General features: G+C 46.8%; 1 protein-coding gene across 1 annotated transcript in view; it reads right to left on the bottom strand.

Annotated features, from left to right (window-relative positions):
* Nucleotides 1-20532, bottom strand: part of TSPAN2 (tetraspanin 2) — a 42703-nt gene extending 22171 nt beyond the window's left edge. The window contains exons 1-2 of the mRNA XM_045816740.1: nt 20409-20532; nt 200-302 (exon numbers count right to left, since the gene is read on the bottom strand). Of these exons, the coding sequence (XP_045672696.1) occupies nt 200-302; nt 20409-20477 (172 nt within the window). The 5' untranslated portion in view covers nt 20478-20532. The remainder of the gene's footprint in view (nt 1-199; nt 303-20408) is intronic.
* Nucleotides 20533-25945: the final 5413 nt, after the last annotated feature.

Below are 25945 nucleotides of genomic sequence, written 5' to 3'. Positions count from 1 at the left end.
GCGGGCAGGGGAGGGAGGCAGGGCCCTCCCCGACCTGGACCCCATCCCCCCACTGCAGGAGAAGGGGGGTTCTTCAGAGTCTCAGGCTTCTCCCACTTCCTTTCCCTCTGGCCCCTCCCCAGCAGTCCAGGGACAGGTCTGTCCTAAGCCTCCAGGGCACCCCAACAAGCGAAAACTTAGGGAAGCTAACGTCACTCACCCATGTAGAAGTACTCTGGGGACTTGTCCTCCGAGGAGAAATCCTTCATGGTGCCACCGAACCGAAACCATAGTCCAAAAGCGATGACAGCCGACCCCGCCAGCTGAAAAGTGAACGCCAGAGCTTTACGAAGGATGGAAGGGGGGCGTGTGTGCAGCCCAGGAGTGGATGGTGGCCCAGCACGCTGGGGCTGGAAGGTCACGGCCTTCCCATTTCATTGGGGTGGGGGTGGAGGTGACATGAAGCGCTCAGAGCCCCCAGGTCCCTGACATGATATTAGAACCGGAGTTCCTGACTCCAAGCACAGCGGTCCCCCCCTCCCCCCTTGGCCAGCTGCCCTGGACTACGGGGCATACACAGCTCTGTGCAGGCTGGAATGCGCCTCAAAAAGAACTTTCCATGACTTCAAATACTTCTTTCCAGCCGTTTGTTGCCTGCAAGGTTTCTTTTCAGAAATCAGCTGATATCCTAATGGACACCGCTTTGTAGGTAACTCTCTCCTTTCTCCTTGCATCATGAAAGGCAAGGACCTACATCCAAGATGACTTTATTCAGCAAAGCTTTCATTTAGAATGGAAGGACAGATAAAGTGCTTCCCAGATAAGGTCAAGTTAAAGGAGTTCATCATCACCAAGCCATTATTACAGGAAACGTTAAAGGGACTTATCTAAGAAAAAGAAGATAAAAAATATGAACAGTAAAATGACAACAGACTCACAACTATCAACAAATGAACCTAAAAGAAAAGAAAAACAATGAAAACAAAAACTAAGCAAACAACCAGAACAGGAACAGAATCAGAGAAATGGAGATCACACAGAGGGAGTTCAGTGGGGAGGGGGAAAGGAGGAATGGTTGGGGGGAAGGTACAGGGAAGAAGAAGCATAATTAGTAGGCATAAAATAGACAGGAGAGATAAAAATGGTACAGGAAACAGAGGACTCAAAGAACTTATATGTACAACCCATGGACATGAACTAAGGGGGGGATGCTGGAGGGTTGGGGGGTGCAGGGCAGAGGGGGGATAAAGGGAAAGATTCGGGAAAACTGAAATAGCATAATCAACAAAAAATACTTCAAAAAGAAAAACAGAACTTTCCAATAACAGCCCCCCCTGGAAGGCATCTGCATCCTGCCTTCCTGTCCCTGGCAGGGCAGTGTGGACCTCCTGACCAACACCACAATGAGAGGGGGCTGCGTTTCAGATGCTGGGTCACCGAGAGCAAGATGAACTCCAAGACCTGGGGGGAACCCGCCTCTCTAACCTGGGAGCAAACGCACTGACCTCAGACCTGCCGACACCTCATGAGTGTGCCGGGCAGTGCCTGGTGAGAAAGCTGTTTTAGAGGCATCTGGAAGCCTCCCTCCCCTCCCCTTGGGCCTCCCCGGTCACTGCGCTGCCCGGGGATGGTTTTGCAGGCAGGGAGGGCACTTGACCATTTTTTTTCTTTGGTTGCTATGTTGAGTTTCCATGGAAAGTGAGAAAGGAAAAAATAATTTTCTGAAGAAGTATGGTCTGTGTGCCGTGCGACTCACGGTGAGGCTGAGTGGCTGGCGCGGGCAGCAGCTGGGCAGGCTGGCAGAGGCGGAGCCTTGCCCGCTTCCCCTCGGCCACTGCGAGGGCTCCGTGAGGCTGCGCACCAGAGCTGGGAGTCCTTTTCTGCCACCGCAGGACTGTCGCAACTGCCAGCCAGCAGGCTATCAGCCTCAGCGTCCTCTCTGTCCCCAAACACCAATCTCGACTTCTGTCCCATCAGTCAATCTGCTGCCGTTCCCTGGGCACCTTCTGGACTCAAGGCGCCAGGGGACGGGAAGCAAAGATGTAAAAATAGCCCCCACGCTGGTTCTGCACACCCCTCCAGTCAGTGTTGGGATACCCTGGCTTATTGCCAGGTGCCCAGAGTAGACACTGCCCCTGCCCCACAAGGAAGACAGAAGGACATGGTCCTCGACATAGATGTTGAGTAGGAAAAGTAACACTGAAGTCAGGGGTAGCCCTTGGTACAGCGCCCTGTACCAGCGCCCTTCTATCTGTGGGGCTGTTTGTAAAACCTGGCGCTCCCCTTTGGGGTTCCCTGGCTGACGTTATGTAAGGGCTTTGCCCTTCACCCTCTGTCCCCATCAGGTGGAGTCCCTCTGTGGTCAGGCCCTTCAGAAGCTTGGCATGACTTCAGCCAGGAGGAGCCAGAGGGACAGAGTTCTACCAGCTGGAGTCTCCAATGTGGAATAACTAAATGTTTCCAGTACTCAGAGGAGAGCACTAATTGGATAATGTGAGAGGGACAGTGGAAGGAACTGGGCTCAACCAGCTTGAAGAGATTTTTGCATTTTTAAAAAGGGTAGCATGGCATGGAAAAACGTTGAAAGAAATCATGCTAAAACATTAACAATATCTTCGAAGGGTGGGATTACATGTGACTTTTTCTTTTCACTATATTTTCTAAGTTTTTTGCAATAAGCATACATTACTTTTATGAGTTTAAAAAAAATTTTTTTTTAAAAGCATGATATGGGCCCTGGCCAGTGTGGCTTAGTTGGTTGGAGCATTATCCTGTAACTGAAGGTCTTAGGATTCAATTCCCAGCTGGGCACTTGCCTAGCTTTCAATTCCATCTCCAGTCTGGGTACATACGGCCAGTCTGGGAGAACATGGGAGGCAACCAATCAATGCTTCTCTCTCGCATTGACCTTTCTCTCCCTTTCTCTCTTCCTCCCCTCCTCTCTAAAAGCAATGAAAAGATGTCCACAGTTAAGGATTAAAAAAAAAGAGCATGATATAGTAGTTTGTTCTATCAAGACAAAGTGGGGAGAGTTTTCTCGGGTCATGCCTGCATTTAGAAGGAAGCCAGCTTCAAGGTTATTGCTGTTTCAGGTGCAGGAAAAACATTGGTGCCCCTGGGAAAGCACCGTCCTGGGAGTGGAGGAGCCTGCCTGGGGCGGGTGTGCCCAGTAGCGCCTCGGAGGTGCCCCTGCCCTCCCGTCTCTGTGGCAACTTGATGGAAAGACAGTTTCCAAATGCAAAGTGAACTCTGTTGACAGAGGCGTCAGGCCAAGGCTCGCAGCCACCGAGCAGACTGTGGAGGAGGTGACTGGTCCCAGGGACACCCTACTGCTTGGCCACATTTCTGGCATCTCTGTACACAGACTCTAATTTATAGCTGTCTGGATCGTCCTCCCAGATGGAATACATTTGCCCACTGCTGGCACAGACGTGTTTGATGCATAATGGAAAATTAAAAGAGAGGTTGCAATTTAAAGCCACGGGACAATGAGAAAATATCCGCACTTTGCTTATCCACGCCCCCTCAACCCCAAACCACACGGGTTTCCTCCTAAGTCAAGGAAACTGTGGCTTAGCTGAACGTCATCACTGTGCTGAGGGAATCCTCCTGCCTGCAGCTGCTCGCTGTGGCCTGGGTACAGGGGGCGGACCTGGCCAGGCCCGGGCTGCTTGTGACAACAGTGATCACTGCTTTGGAAAGTGGCATCAACAGAGACACGGAGCCAAAGAAGTCCTTTCTAACTTGCCGTTCCTCTAAGGCTCTTGAATGATTCTCTGTCCGCTGCACTATGGTTGCTGTGCTAGAAACTGGTTGAAAAGGACTCACACTATGACTAGCCCAGTTAAGAACAAGGCGAGCAAGTCCACTGTCACCGAGTCCCGTTGCTCTGCAGGGCCTGCTCCCTGGGCAAGAAGGTTCATGGAACGAACTGTGCGAAGCCTGCAGCCCTCTCGACTCCTGAATGTTAACCTTTCTAGCTCACAGCCCTGCAGCCTCCACCCCATGCTTCCTATGCCTGGTAATTGTCACCAGAAATATTGTTGTTTTTCTGGGAATGGGCTTTTTCCATACAGCTGCCTGAGTTGGGCTCGGATGTTAATCACACTGTAAACATTTATTGAGCATCTACTGTGAACCTGGAGTCTCCTCATGGGGGCTCTGAGATCGAGCCCCGTGAGCCCGATCTCAGGGTGCCCCGATGCCAGTGACCCCCCCCTGAGTGGCCCAGGAGGGACACTCACCCTGCAGGTGAGGGCTCAGTCACAGAGCTGGCCCGTGAGATGTCAGATATCACTCTTTGTGTCATCATTTCTTTTCTGAGCGCCCGCTGTGCGTCAGGCTCTCAGAGATTGTGACTAGACCGGAGTCTGAGGGCAAAATTGTACCCCACATTGAAAAAGAGGAAAGAAGTAAAATAGAAAAAAAAAAGATGAAAACGTAGTAGTGAAAGGGACAAGGACACATCAATCCATATCATTAGCCAGGGGCTCACTAGATACAATTCTATTATGCATTTCTGTGGGCAAGTTATTTCAGTAGCTAACTTTATATAAGTTGCAAATTGTAAGCATATGTTTTTAGAGAAGACAGTCTGTGTTCTAAAACTAAAGTAGGGGAGGAGAGGACACAGACCTGATTAGAAAGCATTTAAAGCAAGCTGGTGGACAAGAGGTTTCCTCTGAGAAATGGCTACCTGCCCTGGCTGGTGAGGCTCAGTGGGCTGAGCAGCGGCCCGTGAACGGAAAGGTTGCCAGTTTGTGTTGGGAACCGCCCTGACTGGTATCAGAAACTGAAACCCCCGCCTAGCTAAGGCTAAGGGAACGCCCTTGGAACCGTGAGCCGGCAAGGAGACAAAAGCTTATCTTCCTGGCAGTAATGCTGTTTCTGCTGCTGAACCCCCAAAAAGCTTGGTCGGTTAGCCAAAGACGGGTAAGATTCCCCACAGGGGGAACAACCCAAGCCAGGCACGATCACTTTTGGGAGGCCCCCCCCAAAAGAAGGACTTGGGGGGGGGGCTGCAGCAAAAGGGGGGTGATGGACCCTCACTCCTCGGCTTTGACAAAGTCTGAGTTCTCAGCGTCCGGAAGAAAATCTCCTTATCTCTCGGTGGCCTTAGTTCCCGCGGTCCACCTAAGCCTGAAACAATGACGGGGAAGTACAGCTCGGTACTGGGAAGTGCGGATTTCCCGGGGTGATCAGGCCTAAGAAAGAACATGTAAATTACTGTGAAACCTTCTTTGTTCAAGAATGCTCTCAGTTGAATGAGGAGGGTCTTAGGAGGAAGCTAGTTTGTTCCTCAGCCTTACAGCTCTTTGACCCCCAACTCAATAGACCGGCAGAGTTCTTTGTTTCCTATATTCCTTACTTCCCCTAATGAGTATTGTACGTTACCTGAGTTATTATGCAAAATGAGCCTAATAAAAGCAGGTATGGACGGTGGATCAGCGCGCTCCCCACTAGGGGGGTGGCCATTCTGTCCCTACTTCCCCACAGAAACTGGTTTGTCTCTGTGCATGTGTTTTTTTCTCGCGTATTGTCGAGCCATCCACAGTGTGCCGTGGTCACTGCTAGCCGGTGACCCACGCGCAACAGCTGGCGCCCAAACGTGGGGCAGCGATTCGGGACCACAGAGGTGGGACCCCGCTCGAGACCACTTGGAACCAGCGGCTACGAGCCGTCGCTGTGGACAACGCATCAACTTCGGGTGGATTTGCGCGCTAACAGCCCAGGTAAGGGCCAACGACCCCGAACTCTTTCTCGGGCTTGTCGTGGGATGCGTTGAATTTTCAGGGAAGTAGGTCTTTCTTTTCTAGGTCGCTTTCTCTCTTCGCGACCGCCTATAATTGGGTAAATAGTAATTTAATTCTCAAGTTTGGGGAAAAAAAAAGATTTGCCTTGAAAAAAGTAATCAGGTGATTTGTTTTGGCCAATTAAAAGTAAATAAAAGTAAGCTTTTTCTTTAAAAAAAAAAAAGAAGGGAGGTAAACATAGGTTGTAACTTATCTAAAGGGCAGAAATCTTTTCTGTGTATATTACAACAAGTTCTTAAAGAAGCAAAGTATAAGGAAGTATAAGAAAGTATAACAAAGTATAAGAAAGAAAAGCATTTGGTGCAGCTTTTGCAATCTATAAGAAAATGTTGTCCTTCATTTCCTGATAGAGGGACGTTAGACATTGATGTTTTGGGAAAAAGTGGGTGAAAGGTTGAAATCTTTGCAAAACAGTGGTATATCTATTGGTGCACACACCTTTGTAACCTGGAGGCTTGTCAGGGATTCTCTCGAGTTCATTTGGGCAAAGAAAACAGAGCTAGATGATGATGAATCTGATTCTGACAGTGAAACGGTGTGCAAATTGAGTGAGCAGATCACGGAGGCCCCACCTTCACCCCCCACAGAGAAGGATGGATTTTGCTCTGTATCTGCTCTGAAAAGGAAATTGAGGATTCCAGGGAAGGTTGAAACTTCACACTCTAGGAATGTAAATGGGAAACTGTAAAGATAAATGGAAAAGTAAAATGTTTTAGGAAAGAAGTTATGTGATGTTAGTTAATAATTGAAGGTATAAGGCATGGAAATGCAATCTTGGTGAATATCAGAAGGAGTATGAAAGAAAGATTAGAAGGTTTGTGAATGTTGCAGAAAATCTGTGGAAGTAAACGTTTTAAGAAAGAATTATGTGGTGTGTGTTAGTAATGGAAGGTATAAGGCATGGAGATACAATCTTGGTGGATATCAGAAAGTGTATGAAAAAGAATAGAGAGTTTGTGAATGTTGCAGAAGGTCTGTGGAAGTGAAAGTTTTAAGAAGCCTGGTAGATAGCAGAAGGAAAAGGATTTTCCTTCACACTTTATATTTTTCTCCCTACCTGATCCCTCCAGAATTTGGCATTCTAAAGGAGTGAATGATGACATAAGGTCTCTTTGCATAAATCTAACAAGATCAGTCGTTAATAGTGGTTATGATTTAATTGTGCCTTCCAACTCTTTCCAAATCTGTTATCTCCAGAATATGACCAGAAAAATGAATGAATCCAAATGGCATTATAGCATTTAACAATGCACTGCTCTCCTTATGAGTCCGACAGTTTGTTAACACCTGGTTGCACTTATGGTTTAATCAATGCTACTTTAGAATTAGTCCAACAGGCTCAATAGATCAGGAGATCCTGACCCGCCTTTCTGCAGTTGAATCAGCACTGGACTGGATTGGCGAACGCCAGGACGCTCTCGTGACTCGTCAACACCTAACCTGTGACCCTAGTTTCTCCAGACTGTGCGTCACACCGCTACAGTGGAATTCCAGCCAACATACTTGGACTGATATACAACATCGCTTGAGGGGAGCTTTCTCCACTAACTTAAAAGGACAAATTGATAAATTGCAGTTGGAGTTACATCATCAGCTGCAGGACATTCAACGTTTAACCAAACAGGACATTTTTTCGAGCCCTTAATGAAAATATTAATTGGCTGAATCCTAAAACATGGTTTGATGGAATTAATTTGAGAATTTGGGTTTTTGGAGCTGCTGGTTGTTTACTGATTGTGATATTGATTTGTGTACTTCGGTGTATTTGCAAATTGTTTTCCCAGGGTCGTATCAGAGACCAGCAGGTAGCCACCTTTATGGAACCCTTAGCAGTCCTAACTGAAAACAAGGGAGAAGGTATGAGAAACCACTCTGGCAGGCGTAAAATTAAAACTCAACACCCACGTAAGAAAGTAGGTGATGAGTCGGTGCGCAGAACTGCACCTGTTAAGAAATCCTCTTGTAAAAAGTCAGGCTTGCATTATGCTCAAACTGCCTTGTAATTTGCCTTTCCTGATATCTGTGTAATTTCTATCAAAGATTGAAATGTAATCAGACCTATTACTTTTGTTTTTCCCTTAATATGTTTTCTTGCACTGAATTTAGAAATTTAGGTATTCACCACCCATAGAATTTAGTTTCTGCTTTATATTTCTATTATTGCCTTATGATGTATGTAGATGTTGCTTTTCTTCTGATTTGCATTTGAAAACAGCAAAAGTAGGTTTCACAGGCTTAACGACCACAATTGATTTTAAAAAAACTAAAAAAGGGGGATATGTTGGGAACCGCCCTGACTGGTATCAGAAACTGAAACCCCCGCCTAGCTAAGGCTAAGGGAACGCCCTTGGAACCGTGAGCCGGCAAGGAGACAAAAGCTTATCTTCCTGGCAGTAATGCTGTTTCTGCTGCTGAACCCCCAAAAAGCTTGGTCGGTTAGCCAAAGACGGGTAAGATTCCCCACGGGGGAACAACCCAAGCCAGGCACGATCACTTTTGGGAGGCCCCCCAAAAGAAGGACTTGGGGGGGGGGCTGCAGCAAAAGGGGGTGATGGACCCTCACTCCTCGGCTTTGACAAAGTCTGAGTTCTCAGCGTCCGGAAGAAAATCTCCTTATCTCTCGGTGGCCTTAGTTCCCGCGGTCCACCTAAGCCTGAAACAATGACGGGGAAGTACAGCTCGGTACTGGGAAGTGCGGATTTCCCGGGGTGATCAGGCCTAAGAAAGAACATGTAAATTACTGTGAAACCTTCTTTGTTTAAGAACGCTCTCAGTTGAATGAGGAGGGTCTTAGGAGGAAGCTAGTTTGTTCCTCAGCCTTACAGCTCTTTGACCCCCAACTCAATAGACCGGCAGAGTTCTTTGTTTCCTATATTCCTTACTTCCCCTAATGAGTATTGTACGTTACCTGAGTTATTATGCAAAATGAGCCTAATAAAAGCAGGTATGGACGGTGGATCAGCGCGCTCCCCACTAGGGGGGTGGCCATTCTGTCCCTACTTCCCCACAGAAACTGGTTTGTCTCTGTGCATGTGTTTTTTCTCGCGTATTGTCGAGCCATCCACAGTGTGCCGTGGTCACTGCTAGCCGGTGACCCACGCGCAACAAGTTTGATTCCCAGGCAGGGCACGTGCCTGGGTTGTGGGCCAGATGCTTCTCTCCCTCTCTCCCTCCCTTCTCCTCTTTCTAGAAATTAAAAAGAAAAGCAGAAATAAGTCATTTAGCAAGAAGCAGAACTTGTTAATGGATTTCAGTTTTATTTGACTGTACTCTATATTTTCCTGGGATTGCTGATGAAATGTTCTATCTTAAGGACATATATTTTTCACTTAAAAAAGTTTCATAAATCACAAACATGGTTCTTTGGATGGCAGTATGTTGGAGGGATGCAGTTTGAAGATGTAAAAGTGCAAATATTACTCCCCAGACCTCCTGTCCATCCAGCTTCCGCCCTCCCACCCGCACACCCCCCGTCCCCCCCAACACCCACATCCAGCAAGGCTGGCCAGCGCTGACCACAGAGAGCAAACACACGCTGCTCTGCTCTCTGATGGCCAAGCCCTGCTGAAAGGTCCCCTTTGGGTGAAGAGCATCACTGGGGGAAGCTCTCAGACAGCACTTGTGAATTGTCCTGAGATGCTCTAGCCACACGGTTTCAGTTCCTTCTCCCACCCCAGCTCAGAAAGCTCCCCTCCCCGCCCACCTCACTCATACCCATGCAGAGCTCTCAGCTCAGAGGTCACTTCCTCTGGGATGCGTGCGTACCTGGCTTAGGTACGTGCCTTCCCTCCTGTGTCCTTTAATAAGCATTTCCGTTTATATATTTCTGCAATTGTTTTTATTAAGTCTCGAGCTGCGAGAGGGCAGAGGCAGGATCTGTGCTGCTGGCCCCGGGGCCTGGCCCCACTGCCTGGCCCCACTGCCTTGCAGAGCAGGCTCCCAACAGGCACCTGCTAAGGGAGCGAATGGAGGGCTGTGGTCTCAGTTGTGCCCGCCCTTCAGGTTCCTGTGTTTCAGTTCTAACCCCTGGGAGATAGTATCTGGAGGTGGGGCTTCGAGAGATGATTAGGCTTGGATGCGGTCATGAGGGTGGAGCCCGAGAGATGGGATCGGTGCTCTTATATTTCTCTCTTTGTCTCTCTCTCATGCCTCCCCCTCTCTCCCTCCCCCTCTCTCCCTCCCCCTCTCCCCCTTTAACACAGGAGCAGGCAGCCATATGTGAGCCAGGAAGAAGGCTCTCACCAGGAAGCGAACCAGCTGAGCACCTTGATCTTGGACTTAAGGCCTCCAGGACTGTGAAAAATAACTTCCTGTTTAAGCCACCCAATGAATGGTATTTATCTTGTTTATGGCAACGGGACCTCAGAGAGGCTGACAGGAGCGGTTTCTAACAACTTCCCTCACAGCAGTTCAAGGGGACGCCTTGCAAAGTAGGGTTTCAAATTCATTTGTACCGGGAAACACGGCGCAGACCCCTCAGAAGGCGCTGTGTGAACACGCTATTGGATATCCTCAGCAACAATACTTTCCCACAGAAACACAAAACAAATTAGAGCGTGCAGTGTCAGCTCTGTGTCTCCTAAACCTGCGAGGATGTGTGCTTCGCATCGCACGTGGACACAGAGGAAGAATCTATGCAGGCCTCTTACAGGCAGAAGCATGTGAACATTTAATACAAGTGCAGCAGCACCCACGGCACACCCAGACGGAAGAACCTGCAGAGTCAACCCTGTCTTCTGCTTCTGCGGGGTGAGACCCGTGTGTATGCACGACCCAGTCACTTGCATTCTCCTCTTTGGGATGAAGTCACACAGAGCTGGAAAAGACACTTCCACCCTGCAGTTTCCACTAAAAGCTCCTAAGCTCACACGCGCTCATGGTGGCAATCGTCCTCCCCGACGGAGCTGTGTAGCAGCTCCCAGCGCCTGCTGCGAGTGCACGCCGCTTTCTGACGCCACAAGGGCGGTGCCGTCGCAAACTTTTAGCGGGTATAAGGCAGGAGCACATTTGCTCTGGAAGATGATTCTAATGTTCTCGAAGAGGAAAGCCAGCTCCCAGCATTTTCATCATCATCTGCCCTGAAAGCAAGGCAAGGATTCCCACAGCATGTTCTCAAAATCAGGGATTTTGTTAAGAAACACAAGAGCCAGATGCGGTAGGACATCCACGCAAACCCACCCCGAGGAGCCTGGCTGCCTTGCCTCAGCCTCGGACCAGTGAGGCAAAACCGGGGTAGCTCCCTGGCAGCGCGTGATGAGACAGCTGTTAGCTGCAAATGCACTGGTTAGATACCCGTGTGTCTGATTCCCTATGATTTTCCTCCTAGTAATTTTCTAGGAACAAGCTCATGCTGAGAAATCCCTGAAAGACTTCCTTCAGGTAAGGACCTATTTATAAACCAATCAGTGCTTCACAGCACTCCAAACCACGACAGAATCGGGAGTGTTCTATGTATTCCAGAAAGAACATCAGGTTGTGTGTTCATGCTGAACGACCCTCTTCTGTTTAGGCTGTTATAAACAGGTGTCTCCAGGCCCCGAGCTGTGGACTGGTACGGGTCCGGACCTGTTAGGAACCGGGCCGCACAGCAGGAGGTGAGCTTGAATGTAATGCACTTGAATCATCGTGAAACCACCCCCCTCATCCCAGTCCATGGAAAAACCAGTCCCTGGTGCCAAAAAGGTTGGGGACTGCTGGTTATAAACTTAACTTGCGTGGGTCAAGTGACAGTGCCAGGAGGCAGAAAAGGGGTGCTGGGGGGAGGGGACACGGAGCTCAGGGGAAGGAAACTAAGCTGATGTAAAGCTTGCTGTGAATGATAAAGCAGACAACTTAAATATAAATAATGGGAAATATGTTGTATTTATTCCATGGTTATACGCAATGCTTTTTCTCTAAACAAATCTAGGGAAAGCGACTGGAGAGGGCAGCAAGAATGAGAAGGAAAAATGATAGCTGTATAGTTTTCATCTAGCAAAATAAATATCACGGACTACAGTTAATGGTCCCAGTGAGCAGATGGCTTCATCGAATGAAGAGCAAATACACAGAAGACTGAAACCTAATCCACCAAGTCACCCAAGTGACTTCAACCCGATGTCTGCCTTCCCTCACCCGGGGGACGAGCTCCAGGCGGACAATAATGGTCTCTTGTGTTTCCTGGACTTCCTCCTTGCAGCGTGCAGCTGGCTCTCATCCCAGGCTCACGCCCTCAATAAACACTTACCTGAGGGCTACACTGACTCCCATAGCATCTCCTCTATATCGAGCTTTATGTCAACAAAGACAGGACATTAAACAATACTTATTTAATAGCCTAATATCTTCCAAGATAGTCTGAGCAGATAAACAGGACTCTTAAATATCAATCAGTAACAAGGACCACACCCAGTTTTAGTTATCACAGAGAGACAATGGGAGAAAAAAATGTGTTTCAGTAGAACTCAGGGTAGATTGGAACAAGTGAAAACATTTTGTTTATTACAAAGTTAGCTTGGATGGAATCCAGTAAAAATCATGAAAGGCTAGCTTGGTGTTCCAAAGAGATTTTTTCTTAACAGCAATTTCACCAGAAATCTTTGTGGTCCTGAAGGCAGGGAGCGCCTGGCCACACAGGGGATTAGATGGATTTGAGTGCGCATAGGAGAGCAGGGGGCGCTTTCTGGATGAGTGGCAGCAGCTTCCAAGGCCCCTGTCCCTGCCTCACCTGGGGGGGCTTTGCCAGCCCTGCCCCATTCTCCAGTCTACTAGCTGACTTTCCCCCATTCACCGTTATGATGGGGAGGATAAGGCTTGGCACACACTTTGGAACATTTGCCAACTGCTCTTCTAGAAAATGTTACCTCTTCTGAGTTCAGACTGAGTAACGACGCCCTTAGACAGGATAATAGCAGAAGCATCCACATGTACAGCTCTGTGGTGTTGAGTGGCTGTGGCGGATCAACACGGGACCCTAGCCCTCCTGGGTCTGAATCAGGCTCTGCCATTTATTGGTCTGTGGTCTTGGGCAAGTCACTTAATCTCTCTCACCCTCAGCTTCCTCAGCTGCAAAGTGGAGGTAACAATAGTGCCTCCCGAAGAGATGAAATGAGTTCTCGTTGCACACTCAGCCCAGCCCTTGGTGTTGTTATGATGGTAGGTTTGCTAATGTTACATTCAAACTGAAACTTAACCCTACCCAAGAGAGGAAACACCACTCCCACGACAGCAAGAACTTAGCCCGCCACTGCCTTCCTCTACTAACTTTGGTGTGAGGTCTACACTCTTTCCATGACAGCTGAAGTTCCCTGAGTTTTCTAAACCTTCTAGGTATGCCAGTGCCTCTTTCCAGAAACTATGTCCCCTCCTTCTCTTTGGCTTTATAGTTTTTACAAGACCCGTAAGAGAAAAACAGGAGAAAATAATTTAGGAGAGAAAGAATAACTATATTTAGGCAAGAGCTATCCCATAGAACTTTCTCCAGTGACATAATTGTAAGTTTCTCCCTCTGTGCTGTGCAGTCCTGTAGCCACCAGCCAGCAATCGTTATTGAGCACGTGAAATGTGACTAGTGAGACTTAGGAGCTGATATTAAATTTCTTTTAATATTAATTCATTTTAATAGCTTCATGTGATAAATAGCATAGCCACTATTTTAGAGAGCGCGGGTCTAGAATTCACGTGCTCATCAGAGCTTCCAGCTTCTCTTCTCATCCGTCTGCAGACTTGGAGTGGTTAAAACAGGAGTCTGCGGCCACGCACAGAAGCCCAGCGCTATCACCGGTTGGCTCTGAGTCCCTGGGCAAGTCTCCCTGGGGGTGACAACAACTGAGGGTCACTGTGAGGACTAAAGACACAAAATGTGCTTAGGAAAGCTGCCAGCTCATAGCTTATATTACCATAATGGTCACTATTCTTCAAGTGTTTGCTAATGAAATGAAGTCTCTTGATATATACACTTTCTCAATTCCCGTCTTGCTTTTCCTCGGCCTTAAACTGATCTGGGGTGTTTTATGCATCCCCTTGCACCTGCATTTCTGGAACATATCAAAACTAAATCCAACACTGGATATAATCTCCTGGTCACAGACTTCCCGTTTCCCAAGCTGGTAGCATTTCTCAGACCTTATATTCCCCATGCCCTTATAAGTTAACACAGTGAAAACAACACTGGGTTTAAAATTAGAAGACCTGGCCCTGACCGAGTGGCTCAGTTGACTGGAGCATCATCCCATACACCAAAAGGTTGCGGCTTCAATCCTCAGTCAGGGCACATACCTAGGTTGTGGGTTCGATCCCCAGTCGGGGTGCATGCGGGAGGCAACCAATCGATATTTCTCTTTGACATCAATGTTTCTCACCCTCTAAAACAAGAAAAAAATCAACAGAAATATATCCTCAGGTGAGGATTAAAAAAAAAAAAGCAGAAGACCTAGGTGTGAATCCTGGCTTTGCTTCTCTCTGACTCTTTGGTCTCAGACATATCACCTACTATGCCTGACTTCCAGCTTCTACATCTGTAAAATGGGAATAATTCTATTGTTTCACAGGATTGTTGTGATTCATGATCAAATGGGATAATGCATATGAAAGCACTTTGTAAACAAATACATCATATATATTTCATTAGTATTATTTTGTCCCCAATTAAATCCGAAGAGGATGAAGAAGGTGGGCCCAGGTCCCCCTCCTCATCTGTACGATGTGCTCTCAGCCCATCTGATATTCTCATCTTACTGGCCTATTTCTCAGTCCCTTCTCTTTAAAGCCTCAATGACTATGACAGGCACCACCTCAGCGGGCAGGACAGCATCACTTGCTTTAGGGGAACAGCCCTGTTGTGATATGAACTGTCAATTTTAAGGCAGTGGATGGAGGTTATATTCTCTTTTGTCACACACGGTTGGAGACCCAAAGACACTGCACGAATGATGTCCTAGAATAATGCAGTGAAATGCAAAGGACATTTGCATTTTGCATAATTCTAAAACCATTTAATTTTAATGCAAAAAATAAAGTCTTTAAAGAATAATGGCAAAGTGATAGCTGAAGTTAAGGAAAGCCAGGAGGGCGGGCTAAGAGGAAGGGCACTCCCTGTGCCATTCAGAAACGAGAGCCACCGGTGGGTCTGGGACCACTGCAGGCCGCACTTCACCCCGTGGTCTCCGAGTGTGTTCCCTGGACCGACAGCATCATGGGGGCTTTGAGAAAAGCAGACCTCCAGAGTCAGAGCATATATTTGAACAAGATCCCTAAGTGACCTATATGCACATCAAAGGTTGGGTGACACTGATCACCAAGGTCTTCCCACTGCCGCCCACTGGCTTCCCCTTGGCAACGCAGAGGCAGGGCAGGGGACAAGCAGTTCCTGTGCTGGGTCAGCGCACACAACCCTGTGGGGGGCCTTGCCAGTGACCTCGAAGCCTCCTCTCGGCATTGAGGGATGGGGAGGAGGAAGCCACCAGCACAGCACAGACCCTGCCTTCACAGAGCAAAGACTTTACAGAAAGGCACACGTGTCTCAAGATCAAGGACAGTGTCTTAATCATTTTTGAATGCCCAGCCCTTGGCAGGGTGTTGGGCACATAGTAGGAGGTCAGCACATGTTTGCTGAGTAACTAGCTGCTGAGGAAATTATTTCTCCTTCCGGCTCATACCTTTGATAAGTGACCGGACTCTTGTGACTTAGTTTGGTGGGTTAGACCTGGGATGCCTGTTCCCCAGTTTTCTTTACCTTTATGAACTTCTTGGATTCTAGAGTCTACCTTCCCATTTGTACTTCCAGTGTTTAAATATGACTACCACTAATATCTTACACTGAGTCTGTATTTGCTACTTTAAATATATTTACTCACCTTATCTGCACTAAGACTGTAGATTGTTGCTGGTACTTGATCATGTCCATTTTATGGGTGAGAAAACTGAGGCTCAAAGAGATGGAAAAACTTGCTAACCAAGTTCCCCTCACGAGCAAATAGTACAGCCAGGGACAGCCCCAGGCAATGCACTGCTGTGTCCACCTTACAGGCTCTGAATTCCTAGATATGATTTGCTACCTGCCTAGACCTGCCTCAGGTCTACCAGATGGCTGGAACTAGAGCTCCAGCCTCTGCACACTGGGCTCTATCAGCGAGTCCTTGCCCCTCCCAACACCGGGCCCTCTCGTTCACATTAGGGGAGACTTGGCCACTGCCACTCTCTTCCCACCTTGATGGAAATCAGAAATAAGGACTATCCTGCAACAAGGCCAAGGAAATCCCTATCAGCCTTCTGGGCAGACCTACAAGTGTAGCTTTTGGGTGGACACCAAAGAATACTTTCTTCAGGTATTTTTAAAATCAGTCTTTTCTTGCAGGCAGGAGCTCTGAAGGTATTGTCTGAAAGCAATTTGGGGAAGAGGAGGAGGCAACCTCTATAAGCTTCAGGAGACTCAACCAGCTTTCACTCCTAAGGCCACGTGACATCGTCTTTCCTAACAGCACCTGTCAGGCATCACTCAGTGAAACCCCAAAGCTGCATTAATCATGGTAAGAGGAAAAGAAAGCGACTTCAAACAAGCCATATATGGCATCTGACTTTCAACAATGAACAGTCCTGCTTCCTGTTGGTGGGTAACCCTGAGGAGTTCGAACGCACAGCACAATGATAGGAAAGCACTTAGTATACAACAATAAACCAAGGGATAAACAGTGCCGAGGTTTTTCTCTAAGCCAACATCTGTGGCTTGATGGACTGTGGTGTGTTATTTCTATTGCTATGCAACGGAGGAAAAAACTCAAGGTGATTTCAGTGAAAGGCATAGGAATATGCAATGCAATGTGATTGTAGTGTCCGAATTTAGGCCTGACAGCTGTTGGGAAGGGTTTCTTTCATGTCAGACACCAACCATGATAACAGAAATTAACTTAGGGGAGGTTCATGGCTAGGCTTTACTTTTGTTTTGTAAAATTCAATGGTGCATCCAGCCAGTGGCCCTGGGCCAGGGAGTGCTGTGCTGGCCCTGGCAGGATCTAGTTGAATGTTTATAAAACCAGGAGCACAGCCTAAGGAAACATAAACCAACCTGCCAGAAGGAGATTGCAAATCGATTTGTCAAATTGCAGATCGCAAAACATACCCCAACCCCGCCTCTGTGCCTGCCTTTTGGTGGGTTCCTGGCAGGAAGGGAGTGCTGTTACAGAGCGGGGGACCAGATACCTCAGAAGGGCAGGTGCGCAGCATCTACGGGGTGTATAAACATTGCACTGAAGTCACTGCTAACGCCTATCCTTCCAGGGAAACCATCCTCCACCCTCTGCCCCTTCCCCAAACTTCCCACTAACTCCTCTAACCAGGAAAAAACAACTTCAGAAACCAGGGTGGGGCTTTGCTGGAAAAGGGTTCCCTCAGTTACAGTGAAGGTAGATATCTAGGTAATTTAGCCCAAACTGTCATTTTCCCCTGAATCATCAGCTGCCTGGTTCAGTTAGCTCCTTTCCCTTTGGTTGTGCAGCACAAACATGGGAAAGCTGCCTGCGACAGCTGCTATCGTGAGACCCTTGGGACCCCTCCCCATGGGAACTGGGAGACAGGAAGGCCCCATATTCCCCTCCTGGGATCAGTCTATGCAAACACAGAACAAATCAGTAAGTAATGAGCAGAAAGAGGTCTCAGTCCTTCAGATAAAGCTGAGAATTGACTGTCTGTGCAAACTGGGAAGGCCATTTGTACCAAACCTTCTAACCTGCTCATCCATTTATTTATTCTGTAGATATTTATTGAGTGCCTCCTGTGTGCTGGGCACTTTTCTAGATACACAGCCACGAACAGAATGGAAAAAAAATCCCTGATCTCAGTATATTCTAAGTTCTAGTGGGGAAAATCCACAAATACAGATTAAGAAGATAACATATACTTGTCCTAAAATGAAGATAAGCTGCATGTCACTTGGCAAACATACACTATTTCCCAACATTAAGGCAGTAGGGAAAGAGAGCTAACTTTTACTGAATGCTTCCTATGTGCCAGGGATTCACTAATAATACTTAATACTTTTCAAGCACTTACTGTATACTAGGCTCATAGGAAGGTGAGCTCAGATATTTGCCCTATTTCCTTTTAATCCTCTCAACAGTTCTGTTACCCTAACTGTGCAGATGAGAACACAGAGGACCAGAAGTCAGAATCAATTGCTCAAGCACACCTTGCTTGGGATCTCTGCACTCAGGGCTGATCCCGTGGTCAGATGGCGGGTTCACACACCCTTGCTCTGTTCCTCTGCTGGTGGGCAGTGCTGCCCCCTCACCTCTGCCCACCAGCATTCCTCCAGCCTCTCGGTTCAGCTTAGACATCCCCTTCTTCAGGACAACTGTCCTGACTCCTCACTATCTCTGCGGACCTTTTGCTAATCTCCTTCATTTGATCATACAATGCAGGGCGGTATCTAACTCTGCTAGGCACTCAGGCATCGCTTTCTTCCTACTTCTCTTACTGAATTTCTGGTCAGAAGTTACACTGGAACAGAAGTGGGCAGTGTAAAATCGAGTGACAAATTTCACACGTCAGTGGGAGCACTCCATTTTAATCTTCCCGTTTTGTTTGTTGTTTGTTCTATATGCACTAGTCTCACTTCCTCAACTAGACCGGCAGCTTAGAGGACAGTACTTTATATTTGTAAATTACATATATGTGTACTTATATTTATATATGTATAAATCATCCTTATAATGCCTATTTAATAATAAGCATTTTTCAAACCTGAGCATGAATCAGAATTATCTGGAAGATTGTTAAAATAGCTGACTGGGTCCCTCCCCCAGCGCTTCTGATTCAGCAGCCCTGGAATGGGCTGAGAATGTGTATTTCTGACAAGTTCCCAGGGATGCTGATGCTGCTGGTCCAGGAAACACACTTGGGGAACCACAGGTGAGGAGTGTCATGTGCCACAGGGCTTAGCAGCAAGTAGGCTGAGTCTGAGTCACCACTCACTAGCTGTGCGACCTTGGGCACGCTCCCATTTGAGCCTCTGTTTCCTCATCTGTAAAAATGGGGATAATAATAGGATGCAATTTGGAGCGTTGTGAGGATTAACTGTGTTAATGAATGCAGTGTGCATAGTACTGTCCCTGACACATTGAAAACATTCCATAATGCCTCCCATTATCCCTGGAAAGGCTGGCACAATGTCAGGCACTAAACAGGCACCAAACCAAGCCTTCTCAGGCTCATATATGACTCCTTTTGAATTTGTAAGCAGTGAGAGTGAAGGGCGTCACTGAAGCATGCCACTTATAATGCACAGCCTTTGAAACTAAGCCAGGCTATTCAAAAGGACAGCATAGAGGCCTTCAGAAATACCCCTCTCTATAGTACACTGGGTAGAAATGCCCAGGTGTACAAAAGCCATGTGTATTTTTAAGATTCAGGGCCTGTCTTCGGGCTACCTTCTTCACACCTTGATGATGTGATGAAGGATGCTGAAGATGGCAAGTTGGCCTCTGAGAACTTGAGTTGCTGGAGTCATCCGGGCATCTGGGCTAATGGATTGGCAGACACAAGCAGAGCCCGTCATTCAATAATTGATTAGCTGCAGTCACAGGAAGACAACCTCCCCAGAGCAGTTAGGACAACCACCACCTCCTCCATCCCAGTTGTTTGGAAGCACTCAGGCCCCTGTGGCTCCCTCCTGGCTCAAGAACTTCTTTACCCAAAGCAAGATCTGTATTTTCCTTCTGAGTCTATCTGAGCAGTTATACTGGCTGGCATTCTCTTGAGGAAGCCCAAGAGGGGATGTGCAAACCAGACAATTTTCAGACCTTATCCCACAGCCCTTTAGGGCCTGAGATGGTGTATCTAGGGATCTAGGGATGGTCTAGCCCTAGTCTTGTCCCAGTAATATAGGAGGCAGGGGTCACGGCTCTGTCTCTCAGTGGACCACTAGTCCCGAGAATGTTGTTCATTCAATGCAAAGTTGAATGAGATCATCCCTTGGAGCATTAGTATGGAGCAGAGGCTGCGGTTTGGGGGTTGGGGGAGATGCTGCCGCCCCTCCCTTCCGCGGGTCCCCTTTAGAGAAGAACATCACCGCCTCTTCACATTCAGCTGGACCATCCCTAATACTCAGAAAAAGGACGACCCTCTCCCCCTCCTATACCATTTTCTCTCCTACTCCCAATTTCCAGCACAAAACCGTCACAGCCTTCCTCCGAGTGTGTGGACTCACGGGGGCACCACCCCCAGCAGCCCGGGTGCAGGGAGGGTCTTCCCTTCCAACGCCCTGGCCAGGCCTGGGCTCCAGTGTGGAGGAGAGAGAGAAGGGGGTGCCCCCTTCTCTCTCTCCGAACCCCAGGAGGTGAGGAGAGGCCAGCGTCCCCGCACCTGGAGTCACCAGCTGCGAGATGAAAACCCAGGCGAGGAGGTTCCCCACGGTGTCTCCCCCTTCTCACCATTTCTCCTTGCTCAGTCTCTGTCTCTTTCCGTTCTCTCCTTCTCCATCCCTCGTCTCCCTCTTTGTCTGCCTTTTTCTCACCTCCGCCGTTTGGAACACCCTGCCTTCTCCCGGAGCCCGGCTCCGATGCCGCGATCAGAGCCCCGGGGACCCCAGCCCCGCGTTCCCGCCCGGCCCCCTCCCTGCCCGGCCCTCTGGGCTACGGGTCTCACCCAGAATAGCAGGTTGAAGCCAAGCAGCAGGTACTTGATGCACCGAAGGCCCCCGCGGAAGCGCCCCATGCTGCAGCCCCAGCGGCGGGATCCAGAGTTCCCAGGCGGGTATTGAGTGCCTGGAGCGGCGGGAGCCGGCGGGGAGGGGGTGGAGCGCCAGGGACAAGGGGCGGGGTCTATGGGGGCGGGGCAGAGGCGGGGCCTGCAGAGGGCGGGCGAGCCCCGGCAGGGGGCGTTAGAGGGCCCCAGTAGGACCCGGAGCCAAAAGGCTGGCGAGGGTTGGCGAGCCGTCAGGGTCAGTAGGAGCACGTCCCCACTCTCCCCCGGAGCCAGGGACCGCCTTCTTTACTCCCGATGCCAGGTGACGTGCTCCACAGGCGCCCAGCTCCCGGTGGTTATCCGAGCATCTACCAGGAAGGAGCGTCCACTTAATTAAGTGGGAACCGGAGACCCACTTAATCAGCACCCTGTGCAGACTCATTTGAGGCTTGCGATGGAGGTTGGGGATAAGGACACGGCCCCGGTGGTTATAGAAACCTAGGAAGGTGGCCTAGGGTATAGAAAGAGAAGGAGGATTTGAGGCTGCCCTGAAGCTGGCACGACCTGTCGCCGGGCACCTCCGGCTGGGGGCTGTGGTTCTCTGGCGCCGAACAAGAGCACTGGCCACGGAGGCCACTTTCCAGGGACCCTCCCACGGCCCCTCCCGCGCTCCTCCGAGGACTCTTACCTTAATAGGCAAGAATAGGGAGAAGGAGCAGGATGCGACGGTCCTGCCCGGATGGCTGCTCCCCACTTTGCTCAGCCCACATGGCTAGGGGAGGGGGCGTCAGACTCTCAGGGTCCTGCTGGATTCAACCGATGGCAGAGCGTGGAAAGGGATGTGGATATGGAAGTTAAGAGGGGGTGGGTTTTGTTCTGCTTTGTTTTATTAAATTAGGCTGTTGGTGGGGAAATCAGGCTTCCACTCTGGTTGACTAAGTGTCTAAAGTATGTGGTGCCAGACAGTGTGGGGGCGACAAGAAAGTGTAAAATTCAGGGAGCCTATGCATTCATTCAGCAAAACTTTTAAGTGCCTATTATAGGCCAGGCGATGTAGCAACAAGCCCCAAGGACTCAACAATGGGGAGTCAGGGGAGCCTGGTAGCACTGTCTCTGGTGGTAGAGACAGATCTGTAAGCAAATAACTACTGCAAAGCGAGGGGGTCAGGCAAAACGCTGGCCAGTGCCGCCTGGCCTCACTGCACTGGGCAGAGAAAGCTTTATTGAGGAGAGTGGGCCTGCTCTAGCCTTGAAGAATGAGTCTGAGCAGAGGGGAAGCGCTGTCCAGGCACATGCAAATAGCATGTGCAAATTAGACAGGGTCGGAGAACACAAGGCCTTCTGGGAGAACGTAGAGCTCTGGTCAGCAGGAGTGGAGCAGAGAAGATGAACTGGAAAGATTCTAGGGCACAACTTTCAATCAACTGACAAGAGCATCGTCAGGCCTCAGTTTCCTCATCTGCAGCATGGAGATAATAGTATGTACCTCATAGAGTTATGGAGATTCATGAGTTAATATTGGCCAAGTGCTCAGAATGGTGCATGGCACAGAGTAAATACTGTATGTTTTGGCTATTGTGTATTGTGTCAGATGACCAATCACTTTCTATCAGTGTTGCCATTTTTGCCTACATCTGTGTCTTTGGACTCTTGATTGAGTATCCAAAGTGAATTTTATTTGTAAATGACAAGTGAGTAGAAGACAGAAAAATTAAAGTGCCAATTCTGGTAACAAGCAAAAGCTTCAAACAGTGAAACAGAGTCAGAGATGGACATAGTAGGTATGCAGAAAGAGGCAAATTTTTAGCTTTAATCAAACACTCATTGTTCTATATCTATCATCTCTGTTCTATGATAAAGGAAAAGAACTCTGTGAAAGAGTGGTGTCTAGCACATAGTAGGCATTCAATAAATCTCTGAGCTGAATGAACAACAGTGATATTATACTTCAAATATATTGTTAAATTTTAGGTTTCTAAGACAAAATACATTAGAGATTCTATATGCTCTGGGAACAGAACCTATATTATAACATATAAATCTATTGTTCTTTCATACTACAATCTTAGGATGCATGTAGTAGAGGCAGATGGTTGGCTGCCTAGCACAATAGATTTAGATTTTGAATATAGTCTCCCCCAGCTTTCCCCTTGGACAAAGTTGTGTCTTGAGGGATCTGACCCTTGACAGGCATAGGGCATCCTAACTGATAACACATTTTCAAGAGCACATTAGTGTGAAAGCAGGAAACTACATTCAATGACATAATAAGCAAGTTAGCCTTTAAATTAGATGTTATGAAAAGCCACAGATAAGATCTAAGCAGGGGAGAGATGGTTATATTTCTATTTTTAGAATGGTCAAGCTGGGGGCTCAGAGAGGATGGTCTTAAAAGTTCAGACTTGAGACTGATTACAGCAGTTTAAAAATGACCACCTGGACCAGGACAGTAGCAGTGGGTGTAGGAAGGAGGCTGAGATTTAAGACTGATAAAAGATCAAGACAGAGTGGATATGAGGAATATAGAAGGAGAAAGAGAGGAAAGGATGATGCCTGGGTTTCTTACTTGGGTAACTATTAGCAGCTCATGGAACTGTTAACAGAGATGGAATACAGAAGGTGGAGAAGGTTTGGGGGAGAATGTCCCAAGTACTACAGATGGGCTCACCTGTTACCCAACCCTACATCCAGTTTAGAGAATAGAAGAGCTAAGTACTTGCTTTCTGATTTCCTTTGCAGCTAGGGTGGCCATATGACTCAAAGATGATTAATGGGATTTGTGTGGATGTCTGCTGGGAAGCTTCTGGAAAATCTAAAATTGTCTTAATAAAAGTTTCATTTGTCATTGGCATTGCTCCCATCGCTTTTTCCCCATCTCAAACTCAGACATGATGCCTGGAGCTATAGAACACTTTGTGACTATGAGCAAAGGCCAGGAGAATTGCAGACCCGCCAACCAGGAGAGTGTCGAACCAATACCAGCAGCCACCTACCCCCAGATTTCTTGTTATGTAAGAAAAATAACCTTTGTTTTTGTTTGACTCTTATATTCTTTTACTTGTAACTAATCATATTTCTAACTGACACAGGAAGACAATAAATTTATATTTGGATCTGTTGAGTTTTAGATCTGATGGGAAATCCAGATGGAATGGTCCAGGAGACAGATGGAAATATGATTGGGATTCTGGAGAGAGGTTTGGATTGTAAGTTTAGGTTAAAAATTCAGCCGCAAATGGCTATAATAAAAACCCAATGGTCTTCAGACTTTTGCCCACACATTCCCGAAAAGAATTATGAAAAATATATTATCCTTATGAAAAAACATATCACCTTTGCACATTTCTTCCAATATTTTATTGTGAATATTTTCTTTCTTTTTTTAAAGATTTTATTTATTTATTTTTAGAGAGGGAAGGGAGGGAAATAGAGAGAGAGAGAGAGAGAGACAGAGAGAGAGAGACAGAGAGAGAGAAACATCAATGTGCAGTTGCTGGGGGTCATGGCCTGCAACCCAGGCATGTACCCTGACTAGGAATCAAACCTGCGACACTTTGGTTCACAGCCTGCGCTCAATCCACTGAGCTACACCAGCCAGGGCATGAATATTTTCAAATCTACAGAAAAGTTGAAGTAATTGAGTGGTGAACACCATAAACTCACCACCTATAGTCTACTGTAAACATTTTGCTTTAGGTACATTACTTATCTCTACATTTGTCAATCTATTTTTTATGCATTTCCAAATAAAGTTTAGACATCAATATGTTTTACCCCTAAACTCTTCAGTATGCATAACATTATTGAACTTTAGAGTTCAAATATTTATTTACAGATTTTCTCTCTTTTTTGAGATAAAATTTACTTCAAGGAAATTTTAAGTGTACTGTTTGATGATTTTTGACAAATGCTTTTACTTTTTTAATCCCAAAGGTATGAGATATTACTATCACCTCGAAAAGGCCTGGGGCACCTTTCGCAGTCAATCCATGTCCCTACTTTTCCTAAGGCAAGCACTGTTCTGATTTTTTTCACAATAGATCATTTTTGCCTGTTCTACAACATCATGTAAATGGAATGTACAGTATTTACCTTCACACACTTTTAATTTGACATATCAACTCTAGTGATAAGTGTGAGTATTTGCAAAAGATGTCATTTCTGATGTATCTTAAATATTTACATTTTAAAATGACAAGTCACATCACTCATTTTAATGCATCAAATGGAAACTAAGTGCCAATGTGATCTGTTACCTACCATCATCTATTTAAAAAAATATATGGACAAGATCCTCTTTAACAGGGTGAAAGTTGTCCATCTTTCCTTTTTCTTCTTGAATTTGTATTTTCACTCAACTTTTTCCATGAAATATATCCTAAAATAATGCATATTTGTAGTTGTTTTTTCTTGAATGTCCTTTTATACTTGTCTGAACAAATATTATTATATGTTTATTAAAAGAAATTAAAATTTTCCTCCTGAGGGCATAAGGCTCTAAGTGTTAATTAGTTTCTTCTACCTTGTTATCATTAAAATTATTCTTAGTATACAATTGATTAAAATAAACATAATTTAAATAAACGCTCATTAAATATAAAAGTCAAATATTACTGGAAATGCATCTCAATGAGATTGGTGGGGTTGGCTTTTTCTTTCTACTAATTCGTGTATCCATGAATGAAAATTATTCATTGCTAGAACAACAAAGGGCTCAGCATAAATTCCCTTAATATTAATGCTGAGAAGCTTTGTTTAGATAAATAAGTAGATGAGGATGGAAGAAGTTGTTATAGCAGTGCCCTTTCTGAATTGTATGCCACAAATTCACGTACTTATCTTTCTTTTTCTTTAAATTATTAAAAAATATTGATTGATTTTGAGAGAGAGAGAGAGAGATTGATTGATTTGTTGTTCCACTTACTGATGCGTACATTGGTTGTTTCTTGTATGTGTCCTGACTAGAGATTGAACCTGAAACCCCGACTATCAGGTGGAAAGTCTAATCAACTGAGTGAATAAGCCAGGGCTTATCACATACTGATCTTTCAATAGCTATTTCTAATGAGAATCAGCTGACAACTCCATTTGGACTTTCTTCAGTTTTCATGAAAGTAGACTTGGAACCCTTCTAATTTACAAGAGCATATATGTCACAGGAATATTCTCAGGCAGATTGATCCTCTTAAAACTAAATATTTACCTTGGACTGACCTCTGGAAAGATTCTCACATCGCCAGAATATAGATGCCCCAGAGCTATACAGCTGTTTTAAAGCTAAGAGCACAGATGATATCGCCAGTGTGAACCCCAAGAAGGTATGTACAGTATCTGCCAGGAAGAACTCCTCCTGGTTAAGGCACAAATCCATAACCACAGCCTGGGAGTCACTACTGACAGGGAAGGCGCGTGCACGCGCGCACACACTGCCACACTAATGGGCTGCTACCTGTTCAATGGGAGCTGTGTAGCTATATTCTCATTTGCATATATACTGA

Source organism: Phyllostomus hastatus, unplaced genomic scaffold (assembly GCF_019186645.2).
Source record: "Phyllostomus hastatus isolate PE091 unplaced genomic scaffold, TTU_PhHast_1.1 phas_scaffold_216, whole genome shotgun sequence".
Lineage (NCBI taxonomy): Eukaryota > Metazoa > Chordata > Mammalia > Chiroptera > Phyllostomidae > Phyllostomus > Phyllostomus hastatus.
Note: the sequence above shows the minus strand (reverse complement) of the source record. Positions and strands in the feature narration are given on the sequence as shown.